This window comes from Cyanistes caeruleus, chromosome Z (assembly GCF_971803275.1).
Source record: "Cyanistes caeruleus chromosome Z, bCyaCae1.hap1.1, whole genome shotgun sequence".
Classification (NCBI taxonomy): domain Eukaryota; kingdom Metazoa; phylum Chordata; class Aves; order Passeriformes; family Paridae; genus Cyanistes; species Cyanistes caeruleus.
Genome location: NC_141732.1, coordinates 74,291,117 through 74,312,073, shown reverse-complemented (window position 1 = coordinate 74,312,073; position 20,957 = coordinate 74,291,117). Strand labels below are relative to the sequence as shown.

Genomic DNA, 20,957 nt, shown 5'->3' with positions numbered 1-20,957 from the left:
TGAAATATAGCTCCATAACTGAAGTGAACATCAGGCTAAGAGCTGTATGAAGTAGGAAAGGTGTTATTGAGACCTCTGAGATGTGCTGCTTGGATTCCCTTATTATTATTGTTTTCTTTTGCCTTTTCTTCATTTTCTTTGTTTGTAGATGAGGGGATGGAGAGGAAAAAAAGCCAGCAAGTTTATAAAAGCAATAGAGAAGGGAGTTGAGGCATTTTGTGGAGATCTTTAATGACATTCTGTATAATTTGAAAGTGGGGAGAAAAGGGGGGAGAGAAAAAGGGAATTAGCAAAAAAACTGGCAAAAGAAAAGTGGAATGTGGAGAGAAGTGTGTGGATGAATTTTAATGCAATCAGAAAGCTGTAATAATGGTAATAAAGGAATATATTCAGACGTCAAGAGAGGGAGAAGGGAACAGGACCCGCGACACCAGAATTTAAATTAGACATAGGCGTATAATTCTCTTTTCTTCCCTCCCCCCCCCCCCACCTTTCTTCAAATGAAGAAAATGGAATTTTTAAGCACAGCAAAGGAGGGATTAACAATTGGCAGGTTTTCAGCCCTTTGTCTTTTGGCGAATCCCATTTAATCACCGTCTTTAATATTAAGGAGGCTGTGGCCGTGCAGGGCTGTCTCAGACTTGGGGGAAAAGGGATGATATACAGAGGAAAAGAGAGATAACACTTAGGTTCAGGCAATTGTGAGAAAGTGTTTCAATTACCTCCACTGAAGTCTTTAAAAACTGAAGTTTAATTTGATCTGAAATGTCGTCCCAGCTCCTGCAAGAGAAAATATGTCCTTCCCACCCCCCCCTTGCTGTCCATGCCTATGCTGTTTCAATAGTCCTCGTTGCTCAAGGCTGGAGTGCTACCACAGATTAATGTCCTGGCCTTCTAGGCTTCTGGAAAGGGTTTCAAATCTTCGACAGGTCACCAGTGAGATGAGTTTAGGAACTGAAACTTATTTTCCTGACATACCAGTCTTGACACCACTGACCCTGCGGAGTTTGTCAAGAAGCTTCTAAGCTTTGCTCTGAATGAGTGTGAAAACCAAATGGCCCTTCGGGCTCAGCCTCAACCTTGTGTGGCCACAGAGTGAAAAGGGGATGTTACACATAGGAATTAAGATCTGTTAAATTCCCCAGAACCAAAGGCAGTAGGAGTTGTAGTCAAATCCGAGCTGCCTCTGAAAGATGAGCGTGAAAGCATAAATCAGTATTCATTTGAAGTGTCATTTGATAGTACAAGACAGTCTTCTCCTTCATCTCCTTCTTCTTCTTCTGGAAATCCATCAAACTGGGCCAAGATAATATTTGTGGATTCACAGGAAGAAGGAGCCTAAACAGTCATGCAAATTCCTGTGAAGTTTAGTCATAGCACAGCTGGACACATCCACTCTTCCATGCTGGGTGTCCTAAGAACATTTCCAGGGTTGTTCCCAGGAAATGGGAACTGTAAGAACAGGCTGCTAATAGCTAAGGAAAGAGGTCTGATTTTTACCCTTTTTCATGATTGAAAGGTTGATTCAGATTCAAATATTCTTCCTGTTGTGGCAGGATTGTGAAAAGAAAGCGTGTGTTTAGGCTATAGGTTGGGTTTAGAAAGATCAGATTTTGACTCCCAAGTCTTCTCCTAAAAAGCATTGCCTCAGGAACAATTCTCAAAAATATTCCACTTGTGTGTTTCAGATAACAAATAAGAAAAATTATGAGCTGTGAGGCACAGTTCAGATGCAGAGGTTTTATGCTTTGCCTGGCACAAGGTTTTAGACTTTTCTCACCATCAGATTTCCTAAGCAAGGGCTACAAATAAAATGGATCTTTTCAAGTTGTTTTCCCATCTCAATGTCAAGCAGCACAAAACCTGTCATTTAAGATCTGCCCATGGAATAGCATCTCTTGGCAATGGACAGTTGTGATGGTGCCTTTCAGCAGGTCAGAACTACAGATATTTTTCTTGGGGTTATAATATTCTCAGCTGTACAAGAATCTGCTATTAGAATCATTTAGGCTATGTCTTTATGGCAGGGCTTGCTTGGCCCAAAGTTTTGCCCATTCCCTTTGTGCACAGAGGAAGTCTGAGTGTGTTTTCATCTGAATTGGCCAGACGAGGCTCTCAGTTTCCAGTTGGGTTTCCCTTCAGCGCTGGTGCACAGTGGGTGTTGCTACAGCAGCAGAGACCAGCCAAACCCAAACCACACCCACCCTCCTGCTCTGAACAGTCTTCTCCATCTCCTTCCATTTTTCATCATGGCTCTGCACTTTTTTCATCCTGCTCATATGCTTGCTCTCCCAGACAATACCTAGATGTGGTTTACAGCTGCTGCACATCAAGGACCTCTTCCAGTTCCCTGTATATCAGGTCTTTTCTCAGGAAATTAGGACTGTAATACAGACTAGGACATTGAAAGAACAGAATAAGACCAGTCATGTTTAATTAAAAAACATAATCTTAGACATTGGGGTCAACATCTGGCAACAAGTTAATTTTCTTTACAGCTCCTCACAACAGAGCCAACAGCAGCCAACATCTGTGTTCTCTTGGACAAAAGCACCTTGATCACTGTGACACTGTCTTTAGGAGTCACACTACTGCAGGACAGGAAAGTCCTGTAAGATAACTCCAAGATTCAGAGTCACTGTAATTTACAAAAGTAGGCTTTTATTGAGAAATAAACCCTGCCTTGACTCGCCTCACGCCCTTGCATGAAAAGGAACTGGGAAAGCTTCAGCCACTTAAATTGGGTAAAAACCATTGTAGAGTTCAGCCACAGATCTGACTCCCAACCTGCCAGGTAGATTTCATTATTTCTGCCAGGGCTACCCGTGCTCCTGGAGTATGGCCAATCTCACTAATGCCCAGTTTTTCCAGTTGCAAACACCAATTATTCTTTTTAGGTGGGGAAACTGAGGCCACCTTTTTTACTGGGTAATTTATGTAGCCCATATTTCCACTGAGTCCACAGTCCCTGGCAGAGATATAAGTATTTAATATCAGTAACTGCACAGTGATCCATCTCTCTGGTACCAGGAATAACAAATCAGTCTAAGAGAAAAGTGGTTCTGCTTTCCCTAGTTTCCAAAGCAGGGCTTAACATGGGACTCAGGAGTCCCAAAAACCAGTCTGAAATGTATAGACAAGAGTGTCAGCCAAGCTCTTGAATGTCCTCATGGGTCCACTCTTCCAAAACTGGATCAGGAATGATTTCCACTCTTTCCTAAAGCAAGATCTAGGTTCTATCTATTGAAAATAGTTTGTGGCATGCTCAAAATAAGCAGAAGGAGGAAGTTCCTAATTCAGTGTGTGCTTAAGCTACAGAATGTCTCGCTGCAGGATGTGCTGGATGCTCACAAGCACACATGGGTTCAAAAGTCCACTGAACAATTACATCAAAGAAAGACACTTCAGAAACTACTACATATGAAAAAAAAACCCCAAACAAACAAAAAGGAAAAAAACAACACTGCAGACTCCAGAATTCCCTGAATTCCAGAGCACTAAATTCTAGGTGAATATTTAGGGGGATCAACACAATTCCCCATTCTTTTATTCTTCCCTAGACATCCACAACTGGCTGTTGCCAGAGACAGCAAACAAGAGTCAGACAGACCTTCCATCCCTTGTTCAGCTGTTCTTTCACTCTGTTTACAGGATCCATGTCCAAGTCAAGGCTCAGAGTGCAGCCAAGCAATTAAATAAGAGAAACCCTTCAAACTAAGTTTTTGACATGCAACAGTGGAGAGTAATGCACCTGTGGGATGAAGCTCCCTTCTTTGCATGGGAGAATTATGCTCCCACACCTGGGTTTACATTCATTTGCGCTTGTCCCCATCACACAGCTGTTCAGATGAGCTGTTATTCTCTCTAGCCCGGGTGTCTCAAAGCCTCTGTCTCCAGCAGTTGGAGACCAGCAGCTGTGCAATCATCTCTGCTAACGTGTGTTATAAGGGATCTGCTAAGTAAAACCAAACCAGGGAGGGAGGAGGGGGAGAGATCAGTGCAAAGAAATCAGTCCTGATAAAATGTGATTAGGGATGCCCCACAACACCCAGATGCAAGGAAAAGGTGAACTCAGCAAACATTTTAAGGCCTGCAGCAGAATTAGCCCCTTGAGGGTATTGTTTGACATGGGGAGGAACAGGGAAAAGGGGCCAAATAGGACCTGCAGGTGGAAGGAGGGTTTGTTTGCTATTGTTTGGAGTTAGGTAGCACTACGTTTCTGTTGTTTAGGCTTTTGAATCTTGTTGGATTTTTCCCCTATCGTAATTTTTGAAACACCTCTATTTAAAAGGTTCATGTATTTTCCAGCAAGGTACCACGGAGAAGATAATTAGCTAATTTACAATTAGCTACAACAGAATTCATAATCACTTCCCCTGTGGAAAGGGTGGTAATCATCATCACGTAGCTGTAGGACTGCTGTGAAAATGGCAATAGGAGTGTAAAGCCCAGGCCCTGGGAAATGCCCTGCTTTTAGCCTATTGATCACCTGATTAGCACAGGTTAAGGGGAGTGGTGGAGCACTCTGGCTCAAGAGAATGACAGGTTAGAGCTTGCAGATTTGAGTTCAGAGCTCAAACTTCCGTAAAGTTCAAGGTATCTGCAGCTTACCCATCTTCTCTCAAGCTCCTTCTTTCTTTGACCTGTGGAGGATTCCTTGGTTGACTGCCTCAAAGAAACTCAGGTTTATAGCTCTTTTTTACCACTGTGACTTTGGCATATGCCTGATCCCACTGCTTGGAGTTGGGAGTTCTGCTGGATGAAGGGCTGGGCATAAGTCAGCAATTGGCTCTTGCAACCCAGAAACCAGCCCTGTCCTGGACTGCCTCAAAAGAAAGTTGAGGCAGGTGGTTCTTCCCCTCTGTTCTGTTCTTGTGATGTTGTTTTTGTGCTTTTGCAACTGCTTCATCCAGTTGTGGGGCCCCTGCCATAAGAAGGGCGTGGACCTGTTGTAGAGTGTCCAGAGGAGGCCACAGAGATAATCAGGGGGCTGGAGCACCTCTGCTATGAAGACAGGCTGAGAGAATTGATGCTGTTCAGCCTGGACAAGAGAAGGTTTCAGGCAGATCTTATTGGGGTCTTTAAATACTTTAGGATACTTATGAGAGGTGGGGACAGATTTCTGAATATATCCAGTACCAATAGGATAAGGGCTCCTGCTTTTCAAACAAAAGAGGACAGATCCACTCTAGATACAAGGAATATTTTTTTTTTACCAAGTTGCTGAAACACTAACATAGGCTGCCCAGAGGGGTTCCAGGGTTTCCTGGAAACTTGCAAGATCCTGCTGGACAAGGCTCTGAGAAACCTGCTCTAGTTGATGATGTCCCTGCTCACTGCCAGGGACTTGGACCAAATGACCTTTAAAGGTCTCTCCCAACCCAAACCATTCTGATTCTGCGCATGTGGTGAGCACCCTCAATGCTATTTCCTCCTCCTTCTCTGCCAAGGATGAATTAGGGGAGTGAGCAAAGAAGATCAACTCTGCTTCCTGCATTCTCTCTGGTAAATGTGCCACTTGGTCCTATGTGCTGTCTTTTCTTCTCACCCACACCTGCTTAGAGAACTTCTCTAGGCTGCTTGTTTGTTGTGTCGTGGTGCCAAGGAGAAAAGCTTAAAGACACTCCCAGTGCCAGGACCAAGGAACTGCAGCTGCTCCCCCTCTGTGTGTGCAAGCAGGCTTGGGAAGGAGGGGAATAGCAGCAGGAACAAATAATTATTAGCTATATAAATTAGCCTGGGACACAGAGATGGTAAATCTGTCCCTCTTTATTTCCAAGGCCTCGGAAGCCACGTTCTAGATGGTAAAGCGGGTTTTTGCTTTCCTGATACAGGGATTCAACCTCTTTGTTTTGCATGAGGAATACCAGAACAGAAGTGTATTTATATACTCTTATCTAAATGTACCCCCACGCTCACACATACATTAGCAAGAGCTATCTGGATAAACACAATCCTGTGTCATGTCTCCCTGCAAGTGACCCTAATTTTCCCCCAGTCCCTCCACAATTGCTGTGATTCTTGTTCTTGTCCTCTTGCTCCACAGAGGGTCAAACATCCTGCATCTCATTGTCCCTTCTGTCTCTTTAATTAGTGCCCGTCCTCCCCCTTCTCCCCCGAGCTCCAGTGTCCCCCCTTCCCATCTCCTCTCAGCACTTGGTTTGCAGTGCTCTATTATTTCACCTTTCACGTGTGCCGCCTCCTTCGCCCAGGCCCATCTGACACCTCTGCCTTACACTCATCATGGAAACATAACATTTAAATACAAATAGAACAGAGAATAATTTAACCCCTGTTTGCACTGGGGAAGGTGCCAAGGCTGCATATAAACACTGCAGGGAAGTCTGTAGATGTATATTTATCTGACAAGTTGTGTTTCTTCACCACAGTGCCTTGCAGCCAGCTTTTCCTGGCGGGCACAAAGCCTCTATTCCTGGCAGAGTGGACAAGAAGAGGGAAGCCTGGTTCCACAGGGGTGCTGGAAATGTCACCAAAGAAACATCTCTGGGAACTCTGATTTGCCATTGCAGTGGCCTTTCTCCCCCTTCCTGTCCTCCTGTGATGATCTTGGGGTGCTACCTTCTGTCACTGTGGTGATTTTTCATGGCAAACTGGGGCAGACCTGAGAGGAACTTAATTCTGTATCATCAGAATTCACCAGCAAAAACCTCCTAGTCTCTCCTGGGTGCCACCACACACAGAAATATCCATGGGTGTATGGTTGGATATTTCCATGGCAAAGCAGGCATGATGGACTCAGATGTAGAAAAATACTGATGATGGGGGGCACAATAATGAGGGAAGACAAAAACATGAGAAGGAGGCTTACATGGACACCATAATCATTTGCAATATTGCAGGGCAGTGTCACTGCTCATAGTGGTGCTGGTTTTAGGGCTGTCACTGCAGCAAGGTTAGTGAGGAGTCCTCAGATGAGATAGAAACTGAAATTGTGACTTGGGAGAATGTAATAGAAATTTGGACAGGTTGTTCTTCACAAAAGCAAAGGGAAGATGTTCAGATATGAATCAATACTTGATACATAGCCTTGTGTGAACTTGAGGAGACATGGAATAGGCTTCTTTCATCACACCTGTTCTTAGATATGCTGAGTAAGCTCACTGCCTTCATTCCCATCACAGGGAGGAGATGGAGGATGCTCCTACTGAGTGCCCAAATCCACTGTGTGGTACTGTGAGGTACAACTGCCTCTCTGTGGCCACAGGCCAGTTTAGGTTGTAGCACAAGGTCCTGTCCACAACTCATGTTGGGGACATTCCAGATCATGGGCTCATGCCTGGCCTCTTTTCATCCTTCTCTTCTGCCCTGGACAATGATATTTCTGTTCTCCTTGACTGTGTGTTCACTTTGGTCTGGGACCCAGGTCTCAGGAAGCCTGGTCTGAAGGTTTATTTGCCCCTCAGTCCCACAGTGGGAAATGACATTGAGCATTGAGCCTGGCAATGGAGGAGAGAGGGAACTGAGACTGCCCAGTGCTCTGAAATACAGGTATGGATCCTGAAACACGTGTAGTTGGAACGGTGCTTCACTGAAAAAGGAGGAAACATGGGACTCAGGATGGTGATATGGGTGGGATTTGTTGGTAGAGATGGACCCTACAAGCAGGCAGAGCTTAGGGACTGCATCATCTAAGACTGCTCCAGGCTTGTGTGCAGCCTAAAACTCAACCTTTGTAGGATGTAGTGCCCTCAAATCTCACTAGAGGACACTGGAAACATCTGGTGAGGAACACCAGTGGTGTGCACACATGCTCAAGACACGCCTTGATGACATCAGCACATCCCCTCTTCATTTTATTCTTGCAAATTCATGACCTTTTTTAGACATATTTACAAATCAGAAGTAGTTGAATTGGTGCATGATATACCAGTTTTTTGGTCTGGAATGTGGAAGAGTAGTGTATCATGATGCCCAGGGTGTAAGAGGCTCATAAAAGACCATCAGAGGATAAAGTCATCAGCCAAGACCTGGAACACATTGAATGATCCCTTCTGCTGGACTCCTCCCTCTCTTTTTCTGCTCAGGATATGTGAAGAGTGTTGTTAAAACAGTGTTGAGTTCCCTGACAGAGCAGGGATGTGAAAGGCAAATGCAGAACTTTGTTATAGAAACTACTGAAAGTAAAAAAAAAAAACTTGTTAAATTGACTCACTTTTTACCAATTTGGTGTGTGATTGTTTAGAGTTCTAAGATGGCAGATATAACAAATGATTCCCCTGACTACACAGGGTGTTGTTTTTCAGCAGGGAGACAGGATGCTGATTTGGAGATGGGGTTGAAGGTGATGTCCAAGCAGTGGCTGTCCATGGGGATCCCCTTCAGGCCATCTCCCCTGGGCCAGCAGTTCCTGGGAAAGGTGACCCCCCCCTTCTTTGACAGTCTTCTCCTGATGGTCTGGTGACCATCTCATGAGCAGCTCACCAAAGCACCCCATCATCTCCCAGCCAGTGCGGTCCCAGTGTACTGCAAAGATGCAGGGTGGGGGGATGCAAAAAAAAAAAATAATTTGAGCAGTTCCTAAAACACCTGGTTTTAGCTTTGCATAAACTAGACCAGACAAGGCAGTTTCAGGCTAGTTCCACACTAGAGAGTTTTGCTGACAGAGAGGGATGTGATTTTTTTTTTTTTTAATGATACATTTATATTAGCAAAAAGTCTGGTGAAAACAGTTACACAGTTATAGGAATGTTTTTGCTGATGCAGCTTATTTGAAACAGGGGAAGCTGTAGAAAGTATAATATAACACTCTTCTGTTGTGCTGGAAGTATTTAACAGACACAAAGTTTCTATGCAAAACCTTTTGCCAATTATGTTCCTAGTTCTTTCCAGCTGATCTACCCCCTTCCTAAAATATTTTGCAGGAAGCTAGTCCCATTTGCTAGGTGGATTTTCTTCCAATATCTGGGAAACCTTTGGATTTAGAACTGGATTCGTTTCCTAAGGCTCTGTCTGAACTGAACGATACTCCCCAGAGCACACAGTGGAATTCAGTAGCTGCTTCTCTAAGCCTTGTATCTCACATCTTGGAGTCTCTTTTGCAGGACACTTTGTCCATTGGGAAACCAAGCCCAAATCACCTTCTTGTGAGACAGGGACAACCTGCATGGTGTTAGGTGGGGCTTTGGGCACCACTGACATCTGAACTTTTTGTTGCCAGCAAGGACATCAAACACCTCTCTGCATAATCAAGTCCAACAAAAACTAGGAATATTTCTTGCTTTAATAGGTCTATCAGAAGGTTATTTCTGTTGTTCTCACCTAGCAGAAGTGTACCTCTATCTCCCTAGACCTATTTTTCCTACCAGCTCAGCAGCCTAGATGAAGGCAACATAATTCCTGCTTTTCTGTGAGCAGTACACTTTTCGTTGTCGTGGGTAACTCGACTACAGGGTTGAAAGCTCCTAATATCCTCATTCAATAGCCACTGCATGAAAAATTATTCATATCCAAGGCTGTAAAGTAATTTGCCAATGTGCAGGTGCATCTTGGAGAGGGGAATTTTGATCAAACACTGGTTGAAGCAGAACAGATTGCCTACACCAGTGATTTTGCAGTGAACAAAAGTGACATGAATTGCCCAATTAGTCAGCCAGAGAGGGGTTATTGCAAACCAGTATTTTGTTCAGCTTTAGGTTAACCTGTACACTAAAAAAATAAATTAAATGTTTAAAAAAATTATTTAGGTATTTACATATATTTATTCAAATTAGTTATGTCTGCTCGGTTACGTGTTCTGAAAAAACACACTTGGTTCACATATTTGCATAGTGTTTAATGAATCATAAATAAGACATTTATGAATCATGTGCAAATAGCCTGTTTACATATTACACGATGTAAACTATGTAAATTTCCGTTTTTTCTGGGTGTCATAGTAGTAGTCTTTGAACAGAAACCTGATTGAGAGGCGTCACTCAGCCCCCTCTGAGATCCTTCTGACAACCATTTGGTTTCTTTCACCAATATTTTCTGGAATTGTCTCATGAAGATCCCCAAACTTGGTTTAAATACAATTATAAATCATAGAATTGTTTGGGTTGGAAGGGACCCTGAAGATCATCTAGTTCCAATTCCTCCTCTTTGCTGGCTCCAGCAGGTCCCTGTCCCTCCTGTGCAGGGACCCCAGCTCTGGATGCTCCAGCTGGGTCTCAGCAGAGCAGAGCACAGGGGCAGAATCCCCTCCCTCCCCTGCTGCCCACGGGGCTCTGGATGCAGCCCAGGACACGTTTGGCTCTCTATGAGTGCAGAGTGCTGGGTCACATTGAGCATCCTTGTTCAGAATAAAATTATCCACTAGCAGAAAACTGCCTTGACATGAAATACCACCTGCCCAAGCTATCTCAGATATTAACAATCGTATAAATTAACTTAATGTTTCAAAAAACAATCTAAGTTTCAAAAACTTTAGGCTTATTTCAAATGGACCTTATAAATATATTAAAAATCTCATCCAAACTTGTAGATACATGTCTCTGAGTGGGCATGAATGACAAATCTCCAGTTTACAGGCTGTGACTTCTGTTATATCTTGATTTTAAAAACTTATGTTAAACATTTTTTTTCCTGCAAATTATTTAGTATTGCTAGGACTACTAACTTATGTTATTTTTCATTTGGACTTGGTTCCAATATACTATATTTATCACATTCCTCTTGGATTGCAGTCTGAGGAATGTTGTCATTTCAGTTACTGCAAACTGACTGCAAAAACTAATCAGAAAAAGCTGATTTGGAAGACTTTGGTGCCTAGATTTTAAGAGGCAGATAAAGATTTTATATATAACCAAACCATATTTTGCATGTTGTTTGGTGGTTTGTTTTTTCTAAAATTTCCTGGACTATTTTCAAGTACTTATGTGGAGTCAGAGGCTGTTAAGGTTTTTCGAACCAGCCACCTGAAAAGACTAGCAGCTTCTGAGATGTGTCACCTCGGTGAAGTCACCGTTTATGTTGCATGTGATTCTGAGCCATCTTGGCTTTCATATCCCTCCTGAAATATGGTAAGCATCTCTTTACTTTGTTCCAGAAGACAGAAAACTCTTTGTGGGCATGCTCAATAAGCAGCAGTCGGAAGACGATGTGCGCAGGCTATTCGAGGCGTTTGGCAACATCGAGGAGTGCACAATCCTTCGGGGACCCGATGGCAACAGCAAAGGTAAGGCATGGCTTGTGTTGAGCTAGACCCTGGCCTTCATGTAGATATCATTTTCCAGTGTGACAAAAGTATCACACAGTCCCCAGAACAGCACCTCTTACTTTTGGAGGGGGCGTTTTTACTCTGCTGGTCACTCTCTGCTTGTGTGCGGGAGGAAAAAGCTGATGGCGTTGTAAAACACGTCTCCAATGGGCTACGTCTCACCACATGCAAACTGACTCCTCCCTGCCTCTAAACAGGGCCTTGACATTCACTCAAGATGTGCTCTCCACACCCTGTTGAACAGGATGACTCCTCCTTTAAAAAAAGCCAGTATTGGTAGTTTTACACCTTGACTCTGTCATCGCTTCTGTTTATCACTCATCCACCAGCCCCAGGTATTTCTCTTCTTCACCTGGTCTTTGCATGGACTCATACCAGACAGTGATTGCAGCTTAAATATTACACTCATTACACATTCACTGTTTGAAACACACAAATACCTCATTGCAAATCTAGGTGCCTTTCCTCCTTCAGCCACTTCTGGTTTTTTTACCTGGATAGCACAAAAGACCTTCTGCTACAGCCCAGGCGTGAGAATGAGGCTTCTCTCTTGTGCAGAAAGGTCATTTTTTCCCTATAAATCTCTAGAAAAAGTAACTTCAATCTATCTAGGAAACCCTTTCCTCCTGGCAGTATAATGTGTCCTTTAAATATTGATCTGCATATAATATAGCATAAACTGTGTTGGCATGTACAACACCAGAGAAGAGGCCAGTCCTGCCGACACAGTTCTTATCTCACTGGATATTTTGACAAGTGACAGCAGCAACCAGCACATTTTTGCAACAGGGAGGCAAAAAAATCCAAATCACAGTGATGTACTGGAGAAAGATATTGTTATTCCATAAAATCACTGGTGGCAAAAAAAAATAAAAATAAAAATACTTTACACCAGCCTCATAGCTGTTCAATACACATCAGCACAGCTCAGCCTTCCTGATATAAATGGCAGAAAATAAGCCGTGGGCACCTTTTTTTTTCAGGTTTGTGGTTACTTTGTTTCTACAACACTCAAAAACAGGGACAGGCCCACAGGGAAGTAGTAGGCTAAGTTGTCTTAGAGAAGCTCCAACCATCATAAAAGCAGACATTTAAGCACATCATTCACTGAGCAAATCAGTAAATTGGGGGAAAAGCAAAAAAGGCATGTCTGTCTGTTTCCACCTGGAATGAAAGCTAATGACAAAGGAATTAAAGAGAGTAATAATAAAGACAATAAAGTCTGAGTTCTGTAAGAAACAAATTCCAGAGGAGATCCAACCCACAGACTTGTCTTCATACTTGCTCTGTCTTTTTTTTTTTTTTTCTCCTTCTAAAACAGTTTCATTATAAGACAGAGTCTGAGTGGCAGCTCCATATTGCTAACCAGTTTAATTATTAGTGCTAGCAGGCTGCAGTCTCAGGCTGACGTTTCAGTGAGCTGTTCAGGATCAATACTGAGCCTTGACAGAGTTAATATTACTAGCTTCCATTTGCTGGTGCTATTTACTGAGAATGTGAAGCTCCTAATTTACACACACATAGTTTCGTGCATGCACACATGCACACAGAGCAGTCAATCCAATGGAAAACTTAAGGCTAGTGCCCTTATCTTAGGAGACAGTCAGGCAAGCCACAACTCCCACAAAGTTATTCCCAGTCTGTAATGTTTTCCATCTGCTAGAAACCAATATGTGACACACATTGCCTGTGAGCTACTTATTTTGGGTAAAACCCATAAGGCTTAAATTCTATGTAAGTTGAGATTTAAGCATACTGTCTAAATTCCAGATAGCAGCCAGATCCCATGCACTTAAATCCTACCCAGCCCACTAGGTATCCCTGTGGTGAGCCTCTACACCCTTCAGGTAGCTCAGTGCAAGCACTGCTCTCAGAAGCTGGGTTTCAGCTCCCCAGTTTTATCCCATCACAGTCCTGGGATAGCCAAAAAGCTGCCTAAACCTCTCCTGAAGCCATGGGTGCTCTCCTGAGCCATGGGGCATGGCCTTCAGGGTCTGCAGAAATACCTCCTGCATGAGCTGCAGGGTTAGGAACAGTGGCTGGAGCAGGTAACCAAGTGGCAGAAGAGCAGGGACTGAGAAATTTCTCAATTCCCGAAGGGCAGTGCAGGACCTCTTTCCTGGGAGAGAATGGAGTGATTCTGCACCACTCCAGGTAAAGCTCAATAGAGTTCAGGCAGGAGTGCAGGAGTTCTCAGGTGTGGGACCTGAAGCAGATCCAGAAGGACCCACAAAGTCTTCATTGCTGCTCCTCTCTGTGAAGCTATTATTTTTCCCTTTTTATTTTATTCTTATTCACCGGTCTGCCTCAATAACTCAGAAAGTAAAAATTTCCAACAGCATCCTCCACAAGAAAAGCCTTACCACCCTCTGCAATTACAATCTGAGGGCCTGATTCTACAGTCTCCTCCAAGCTGACAAAACAGTTAGGGCAGTCCTTCCAGCTCTAGTCTGGGAGCAAAAGAACAAGAAAAACTTAAGCACACGTATCTCTGTGTGTGCCAAAATCCCTTCACAGTCCAGAGTTACTCCTGTCAAAAGGACACCATTGTTCTGAGTGACATGACTCACATCCTCAGCTCATCAGCTTCTGGAGGCAGTTCTGGTGACAATGGGAAGGAAGATTATGTGTACTTTTGGTGTTGTCTACCGAAGCCATCTGACTGAATGCACAAAAAAAAGGACAAAATGTTGGGATCTCTGTCATTTACACCAGTTTTTACTCATTCTGCTGCCTCAAAACTTACTGCAAGCAGTTAATAGAAAGCAGTAGGAGGGATCCCATTAGCATCTTGGGTATTAAACAAGATAAATGCCTGCTATTCCCTTTATTCCCACCTTTATCCAGCTCCACTGATCCATCAGGACCCTCAGCACAGGGGTGAATTTCACCCGACAAGAGTGAAGCCTTTGACATGACAGCAGCACCACAGCCAAAAATCCTGCTCTAAATGAAATTGGTGACTGGAACTGGGAAGCTTTTGTATATTTGCTAATCAGCATCTTCTTTTTAGAGGCAGAAAGTACAAAAGAATCTCTGCAAATAATTAAACACCCTAATTCTGGATTATCTCTGATTAATGAAGAGGAAGACGCAGTATCTCAGGAGCCCGGGAATGCTGGGCTGGGATTATGTCATAATTGATCCCTATTGTTTCCAGCTGAAGTTTATCTATCTCATTTTCTCATGATTGTCTCCTCTCAGCTCCTTATAAATTAGATCCAACTATTAGCCATAATCATTGGGCCTTTCCTGAAATACAGCCTGAGCGCAGGGCTGAGAACAAAGTGAACAGCCCTCAAAGTGAACTGCAAGATATTTTATATATGTACATTATTTTTAGAAGGGGCTATCACTACTTTCTTCAATCTATCAGCCTCAAGTGATGATTTTAGGGACCTTTGTGGTTCATTCTTCTACTTTGCAAGTTGTATTGCTTAATTTTTCACCCTGCACTGTAGGGATCCAAAAGGGTGTGAAGACCTTCTAAAGATGCTGCAAGGGGGCTGAAGGAGAGCATCCCACTGTCAGGACTGGCATCCTGTGCCCTGCAATCTGTAAAAAGCTGTACCCCTTCAGGGAAACCGAGAGGACTTTGCAAATTGATTAAAAGCTCAAAAGTCATTGGTAGTAATAGAAGGGGATGGAAGCCAAAACTTCTCAGATCTCTCCCAATCTGTTCCAAAAACCGCCTTAGCATATGGAAATTACCCTTCTCGTCTCTGAGTCAGTTTGCTTGTAGCTGGGAGTGTTGGCAATACTTTCCCCCACCCAAGAAGTGCATGTAACCCTTTGAAGTGTTGATCATTTTTGCACTCCAGCACATATCCATAAATGCACCTCTCTGCCCTTAAACCTTACATAAGAGTTCGGTGTGAGATTCCCCACACAGCAATACAGGCCAGAGAAACACTGCCCACATTTCCCTAATGTCCAGAAGAGAGAACACCTACACAGGCACTGACTTTGCAGCTATGAAAAACTAAGATTCAAGCTTTAGTGGTGGCAGGATGGTAATCAACACATGGATACCACTCCCACCCCTGCTACTTCACCAGAAGGTGTCTCATGCTTTGCCAGACCTAAGTGGCTTGGAGCCAAGACAAGCTCTGGGCAGTCTGTCACAGAGCTCTAGCAAGCAGTGATATCATAAGGTACCTTGTGGGTCTGGAGTAACTTGAATGCCTTCTGTACATTTGTCCTGGGGTTGCTTGTATCAAGTATGTGCAGCTTTCCAATAGCTTGCATACACTTCCACATTGTTTCTCACAACCTCAGAGGAGGAACATTCAGCATTAAGTCTAATACAAATAAAAGAAACAGCTTTCTCACCCAGTAAATTGTAAAACTGTGCAAGATTCTGCCATGGAAAGCTGTGGAGGTCAAAACATGACTAGATTCAAGATGTGCTTGCTAAGTTTGTGTCTGTCAGTACTTATTACAAGCAATGTGGGAATTCTGGAAGCAGCTTAGCCTTAAGAGGCCCTCACGCTGCTGATGTCTGGACTCTGGAAAAGGTCCAGGACACTTTTTTTTGTTATACTTTCTTCACAACCATATTATTGGTCAGTTCTGAGGACAGGATACTCAGCTAAGATGAAATTTTGTGGTATCTATGCAAACTTTCTCACACTCTTCTTTTTCCTCTTGCAGGGTGTGCATTTGTGAAATACTCTTCACATGCAGAGGCCCAAGCTGCCATCAATGCCTTGCATGGCAGCCAGACAATGCCGGTGAGTAGCTCTGTAACACAAGCAAGTGAGAATCAGGCCAGCTCTGGCTGCCCTGTGGCCTGATTGAGAATGAGGAATTATTTATCTGTGCTCTGCAACTCGTCCTCCGGGAAGGCCAAGGGCCTTTGGTGTACATAACCCATCAGAGGAAAGGTGGGGATTCCATTCCTCCCAGGAACAGAACCCCAGTGGGTTCTGTGTTCTGTCACCAGCAGTTTTAATGACCTGAAAAAGAGACATACAGTTCACACTTGCCAAAAACTTTGGGTCAGACTCACCATGAGCACAAACTTTCAAGTTTCAGAGGGATGAACCAAGTAGAAACTGGTGTCTAAGAGTTTCTTCATTTTCCCTCATCAGAGAGACCCTGTCTCTAGGCAAAGCATAAAGAACTTTCTGCCAGCACACAGCAGGAAGAATCATGTTCACATCAAGGTAGTAGGAGCTAGAGACAAATCACAGCAGTGATGGGTGCCTTTCACTGTTTACCACAGAAGTACCAACCTAGGCATAGGTCTGGTCTCCTACATCTGCCTTTAGAAAGTGTGTCAGACCAATTACTGGATCTTCCTGAAAATATAAGTGGCATCATTCCACTTGCCCAAATTTCTAGTCATATGGGGTTTTAAGTGTGATTGTTCAATAAAATAGAATTGGGGTTGCATTTTCTATGCAAATAGATATTTGTTCACCAACATGAGACAGAGAAGAATGTAAGACATTCCACTGTCAGTAAGAGAAGAAAATCTGGTACAACTTGTTTTGGTTTATTATAATAGTGTATTATTTTTATTACTAATTATTCACAGTGTAAATCATGGAAGGCTACGAAGCATGCTGACAACTTGGAAAGGATACAAGAAAGCTCAATTAAAAATATTTGAGAGTGCAAAATCTCCCTTTCAATAAAAGACTCTAATGTAAATTCATGAATTTATCCAAATAAGTTTAAAGTGGCACCAACAGATTTTCTCTAGATCTTTGCAGGGATGAAAATGGAAAATTCTTTACAAGCAAAAAGGTTTCTAAAACTAGCAAACCATCAAGATCTCACTTTTTGGAAACCCATCTTAGACAAATCAGTTTAAAAATGGTACATGTTTACCAGTGATGGTACCAAAAAAAAGTCTCCTTAAAGATGGGGTCTCCGTTTTGTGAAATATTTAAATATTTTTAAGAGTCTCTTCCTAAAAGGCTCCTCCTAGCAAAGCAAGATATTGGGCCTGACGCCGACATCCTATACTGATACATTATGGTCATTTTTCCTGAGACAGAGGTATTTTGAGTGACCTTCTTTAAAACTTTGACCCAAAGTGATAGTGTCTATAAGCTGACATAGGGAATTTCAATCCAGCAGGGTGTGGTAAAAAGGTTTAGTAAAAAGTCAGTGCTCACTCCAAAAACCCTGCAAATTCCTGTGACAAAAGCAAGAGGAAGACATGAGAAAATAGACAAAACCCAAGGAGAGTTAAAGATTTTATCTAGATCTAGTATACCCAAAATATCATTATTCTTCACCAGACCTTTCTCTTCCTACTTTCAGAACATTTTTGGATTACAAAAATATACTCATCTCACAACCACCTAGAAACAACTTATGACTCCATCCTGGTGGTATCACCTGAGCTTAGGATATACAAAACACCTGAGAATTTGGCCATTTCATGGCTCAATATTATGGGACCATTTGTCCTCTTGACTGATCTGAATCAAACACCTTTTATAGAAATATTCTTTAATAACAAGACCTGGGAATCTGAAAAAGCAACACAATTTATCCTTTACTAGATCCCAGGCTAAGAATCAAGTTTCCATGGCTTCACAAGTTTCCATGGATGGAGAGAATCTCACAGTACATACTCACAGTTCACAGAAAAAGCAAGGAGGAAATTAATTTCCTCCTCTTCATAACAAGCTAAGTTACATGGCATTGCTTTGTGTCTCCCATGAGCTACAAGCAGGCACAACACTGCGACCAAGTCTCTGCAGACCCATGAGGTCCTCTGAGTGATCAACACTCAATGAAGACGTGGAGCACAACAGGCTTTTCCCACAGTGGCTCAAAATTTCTCAGGCTCTTTGAATGAGATAGGCCAAATCCTGCCAGGATCTTTGCTCCCGTTCTTATTTCCATGGGACTTGGTGGTGTGCAGTGTTCAGGACTTACTTGGACGTTCACAGGGAAATGCAGCCACCTCGTGGTGAGATGCCGACGCAGCCCATCGTGCTTGGGAAGGAGGGGGGCATTTCTGCCACCTTTCTTTAGCCCCCCTTCCATTCCTCTTGCCACTAGGACTGGCCTCCTTTGTCCGGCTGCGATGCCAGCTCAACGCTGTTCCTGTGGTTCAGCCAATTTCAGCATCTCTTGGTTTGTCCTCCTGTACCACCAGCAGGGCATCCATCATCATTCTTGTCAGGTCTCGAGCCATTCGTTCCTGCAGCAGACTCCTGTTTCTCCACAGCTGTCAGGATTATTGCTCTACTGTGACTTCCTGTTCACACAACATATGTTGCCTAATAGTTTCAAAAGGCAACTTTCTTTTATGAAAGTTCCTTTCTTTTTTTTTTTCTTTTTTTTCTTTTTAATTAACCTTACCTTGGACAAGTGCCTGACCATCAGCCATTACAAGCCATTTCTCTATGCAAGGAACTTGTTTCTCCTAAGGGTCCATCAAGTCTAAATCTTTCTAATTTTTACACAATCAGTTTCCTTTAGAAATAAGCTTCCCAAAATCCCCTACTTTTGAGCAGGTGCAAAGTTCCTTCTATACCTTCCTGGCAAGAGAGCTTCCTTTTTGTCTTTTTAGATCATATTTTCTATCAGCTCATCAACTTCATGAGAGTGTTTTTACTGGATCTCTGTACTATCCTTTAAAAGAGATCATAATATTCATGTATTTTTGCTTGTATTTATAATATATTTACAGCAATTATATGTCCTGTACCTTTAGCTTTTATTACTCCATCCCCTCCTGTCTCTGTTTCCTATCCATATGGGGACATAAACAGGTCTCTTCCTTCCTTCATTCTCTTCCACATCCAAGCCTTGTCCCTAACAGCCTTTTCCACCAACACATATTCAGCTGCTATTGCTGTAGTGACAGCTTGCAGATCTAATTTCTCTGCTTCAGGACTGACTCATGTCCAACCCAAAATCTTGGTCCGTCTTTCCAGCATCTCCTGGTGGATGTTTAGCTGTCAGAACAAACTCAATATGTGTAAAACTGAGCTCTTGAACTTTTCCACCCAAAATCTGTTTTTTCTGTCCTCCACCTCCATTCTCAATCACTGTGGACAATATTATCATTCTACCTGTCAGTCATGCTCCTTCCTAGGCACCATCCCCAGCTTGGTTTTCCCCTTCTCCCCGTGTCTTCATATCTGAGCAACAGCCAAACTTTGAAGAGTCATTCTGCAGAACACATCTTACAAATCAAAGATGTGGCCTTGTCCATCCACCCACACAGAACAAACTCTTCCCAAAATTTCATTGAACTGTCACAGAATGGTTTGGATTGAAAGGGACCTTAAAGATCATCTACATGACCCTTAGCAGAAGTAGAGACACTTTCAACTGGACCAGGTTGGTCAAGGCCTTATCCAAGCAAGCCTTGGTCACTGCCAGGGATGGAGCACTCACAGCTTCTCTGGGCAACAGGTTCCACTGCCTCTCTCCCTTCACAGTAACAAATTTCTTCCTGAATAGCTGATCCCCATTCAGTCTGAAGTCATTCCCCTCTGTACTGTCACTCCCCTCCCTTGTCAAAAGCCCCTCCTCATCTCCCTTGCAGCCCTTTAGGCATGGGAAGGTGCTACAAGGTCTCCCCAAAGCCTTCTCTTCTCTAACCTGAGCAACACCAGCTCTCTCAGCCTGTCTTCACAGGAGAAGTGCCCCAGCCCTCTGAGCACCTTTGTGGTCTTCTCTGGACTCGATCCAACAGGTCCATGTCTTTCTTATGTGTGGGGTCCCAGAGCTGGATGCAGCACTGCAGAAGGGGTCTCAAGAGAGTGGAGGGGAGGGCCAGAATCACACACATTTAGGTCACAGCAGTTATTATCCTACTCAAAAGCTACTCAGGGTTAAAAATAGAGTATTTTTTCACCCTTTTCACCATCTTACACACTGTGGTGACTCAAAATTTCTTTGGTTATGAATTAATTCCTGGAAGGGGTAGAACAGTGCTGCTACTGTGTACATTTCCTGCACAGGGGTGAGAAGAGGTGAAGAGTGTGATGTGCTTGACTTACCTTTAACAGCCCACAAGTTTGTGACCTATTCTAGATATCTCCTAGAATTCCTGCAGAAATGGGAGAGAAACATTTCCAGAGATTTGTACATTCTTCATTTTTTCTGTGCTAGGATCTGCAATATCACCTTCTGGGCATGCCTGTCCCGTTATAATGGATAACTCAATAACAGACTTAGACTGAATACCTGAGGTGGGACTCATCTAACCTAATCTGAGACACCCAGAAGTTAAGAAACTCGTGTCTGAGGTTGTCATCTAAGTTTCTCTTATAATCAACAGAGGGAAATAGATACCTCTAGAGAAATTTTATTTTACAGAAATATATTTTGAAACCTGTCAAGCTAATAGGCAAGCCCTAGTAGAAGTTGCTTTTTAGCTAATTTTAGGCTTCAATTAGCTGTGGTCCTCCAGCTCCAAAATAGTAGTTCTTCATCCAAAGTGCAACTTAGAAAGACAAAAGGATCAATACTGCTTAAAAACTAAAGATAAAACCAGTGCAGTTAAAAGTGAATACTTCACGTCCAATGCAGAGAGACATGAAATCTGTCCTGGATGCCTGTTGTCCAGATAAAGCAATTTGGGATTCAGAAACCAGGCATCCTGCAGCAGCCCCTGCCTCCTGTTCCATTAGATGTGCTGTGAACTTGCTTAACACACTAATTGTCAGCACTATTTCAGATGGAATCCTTGGTTTTGTGAAAAGGCAAAATGTGAGGCTTGGATACAAGCACTGAACAGACATCTGTCTTTCAGAGG

General features: G+C 43.1%; 1 protein-coding gene across 16 annotated transcripts in view; it reads left to right on the top strand.

The window, feature by feature from the left end:
- Positions 1-20,957, top strand: part of CELF4 (CUGBP Elav-like family member 4) — a 709,508-nt gene that overhangs the window by 581,216 nt on the left and 107,335 nt on the right. For 10 of the 16 annotated variants that reach the window (XR_002869810.2, XM_023944018.2, XM_023944019.2 and 7 more), the window contains exons 4-5: positions 11,048-11,176; positions 15,872-15,951. Coding sequence is in view for 15 of the 16 variants with exons in the window: in XM_023944018.2 (XP_023799786.1) it covers positions 11,048-11,176; positions 15,872-15,951 (209 nt within the window). In the remaining variant the exon portion in view is untranslated. The remainder of the gene's footprint in view (positions 1-11,047; positions 11,177-15,871; positions 15,952-20,957) is intronic. The other 6 variants (XM_086867318.1, XM_086867316.1, XM_086867309.1 and 3 more) reach the window with 1 other exon arrangement.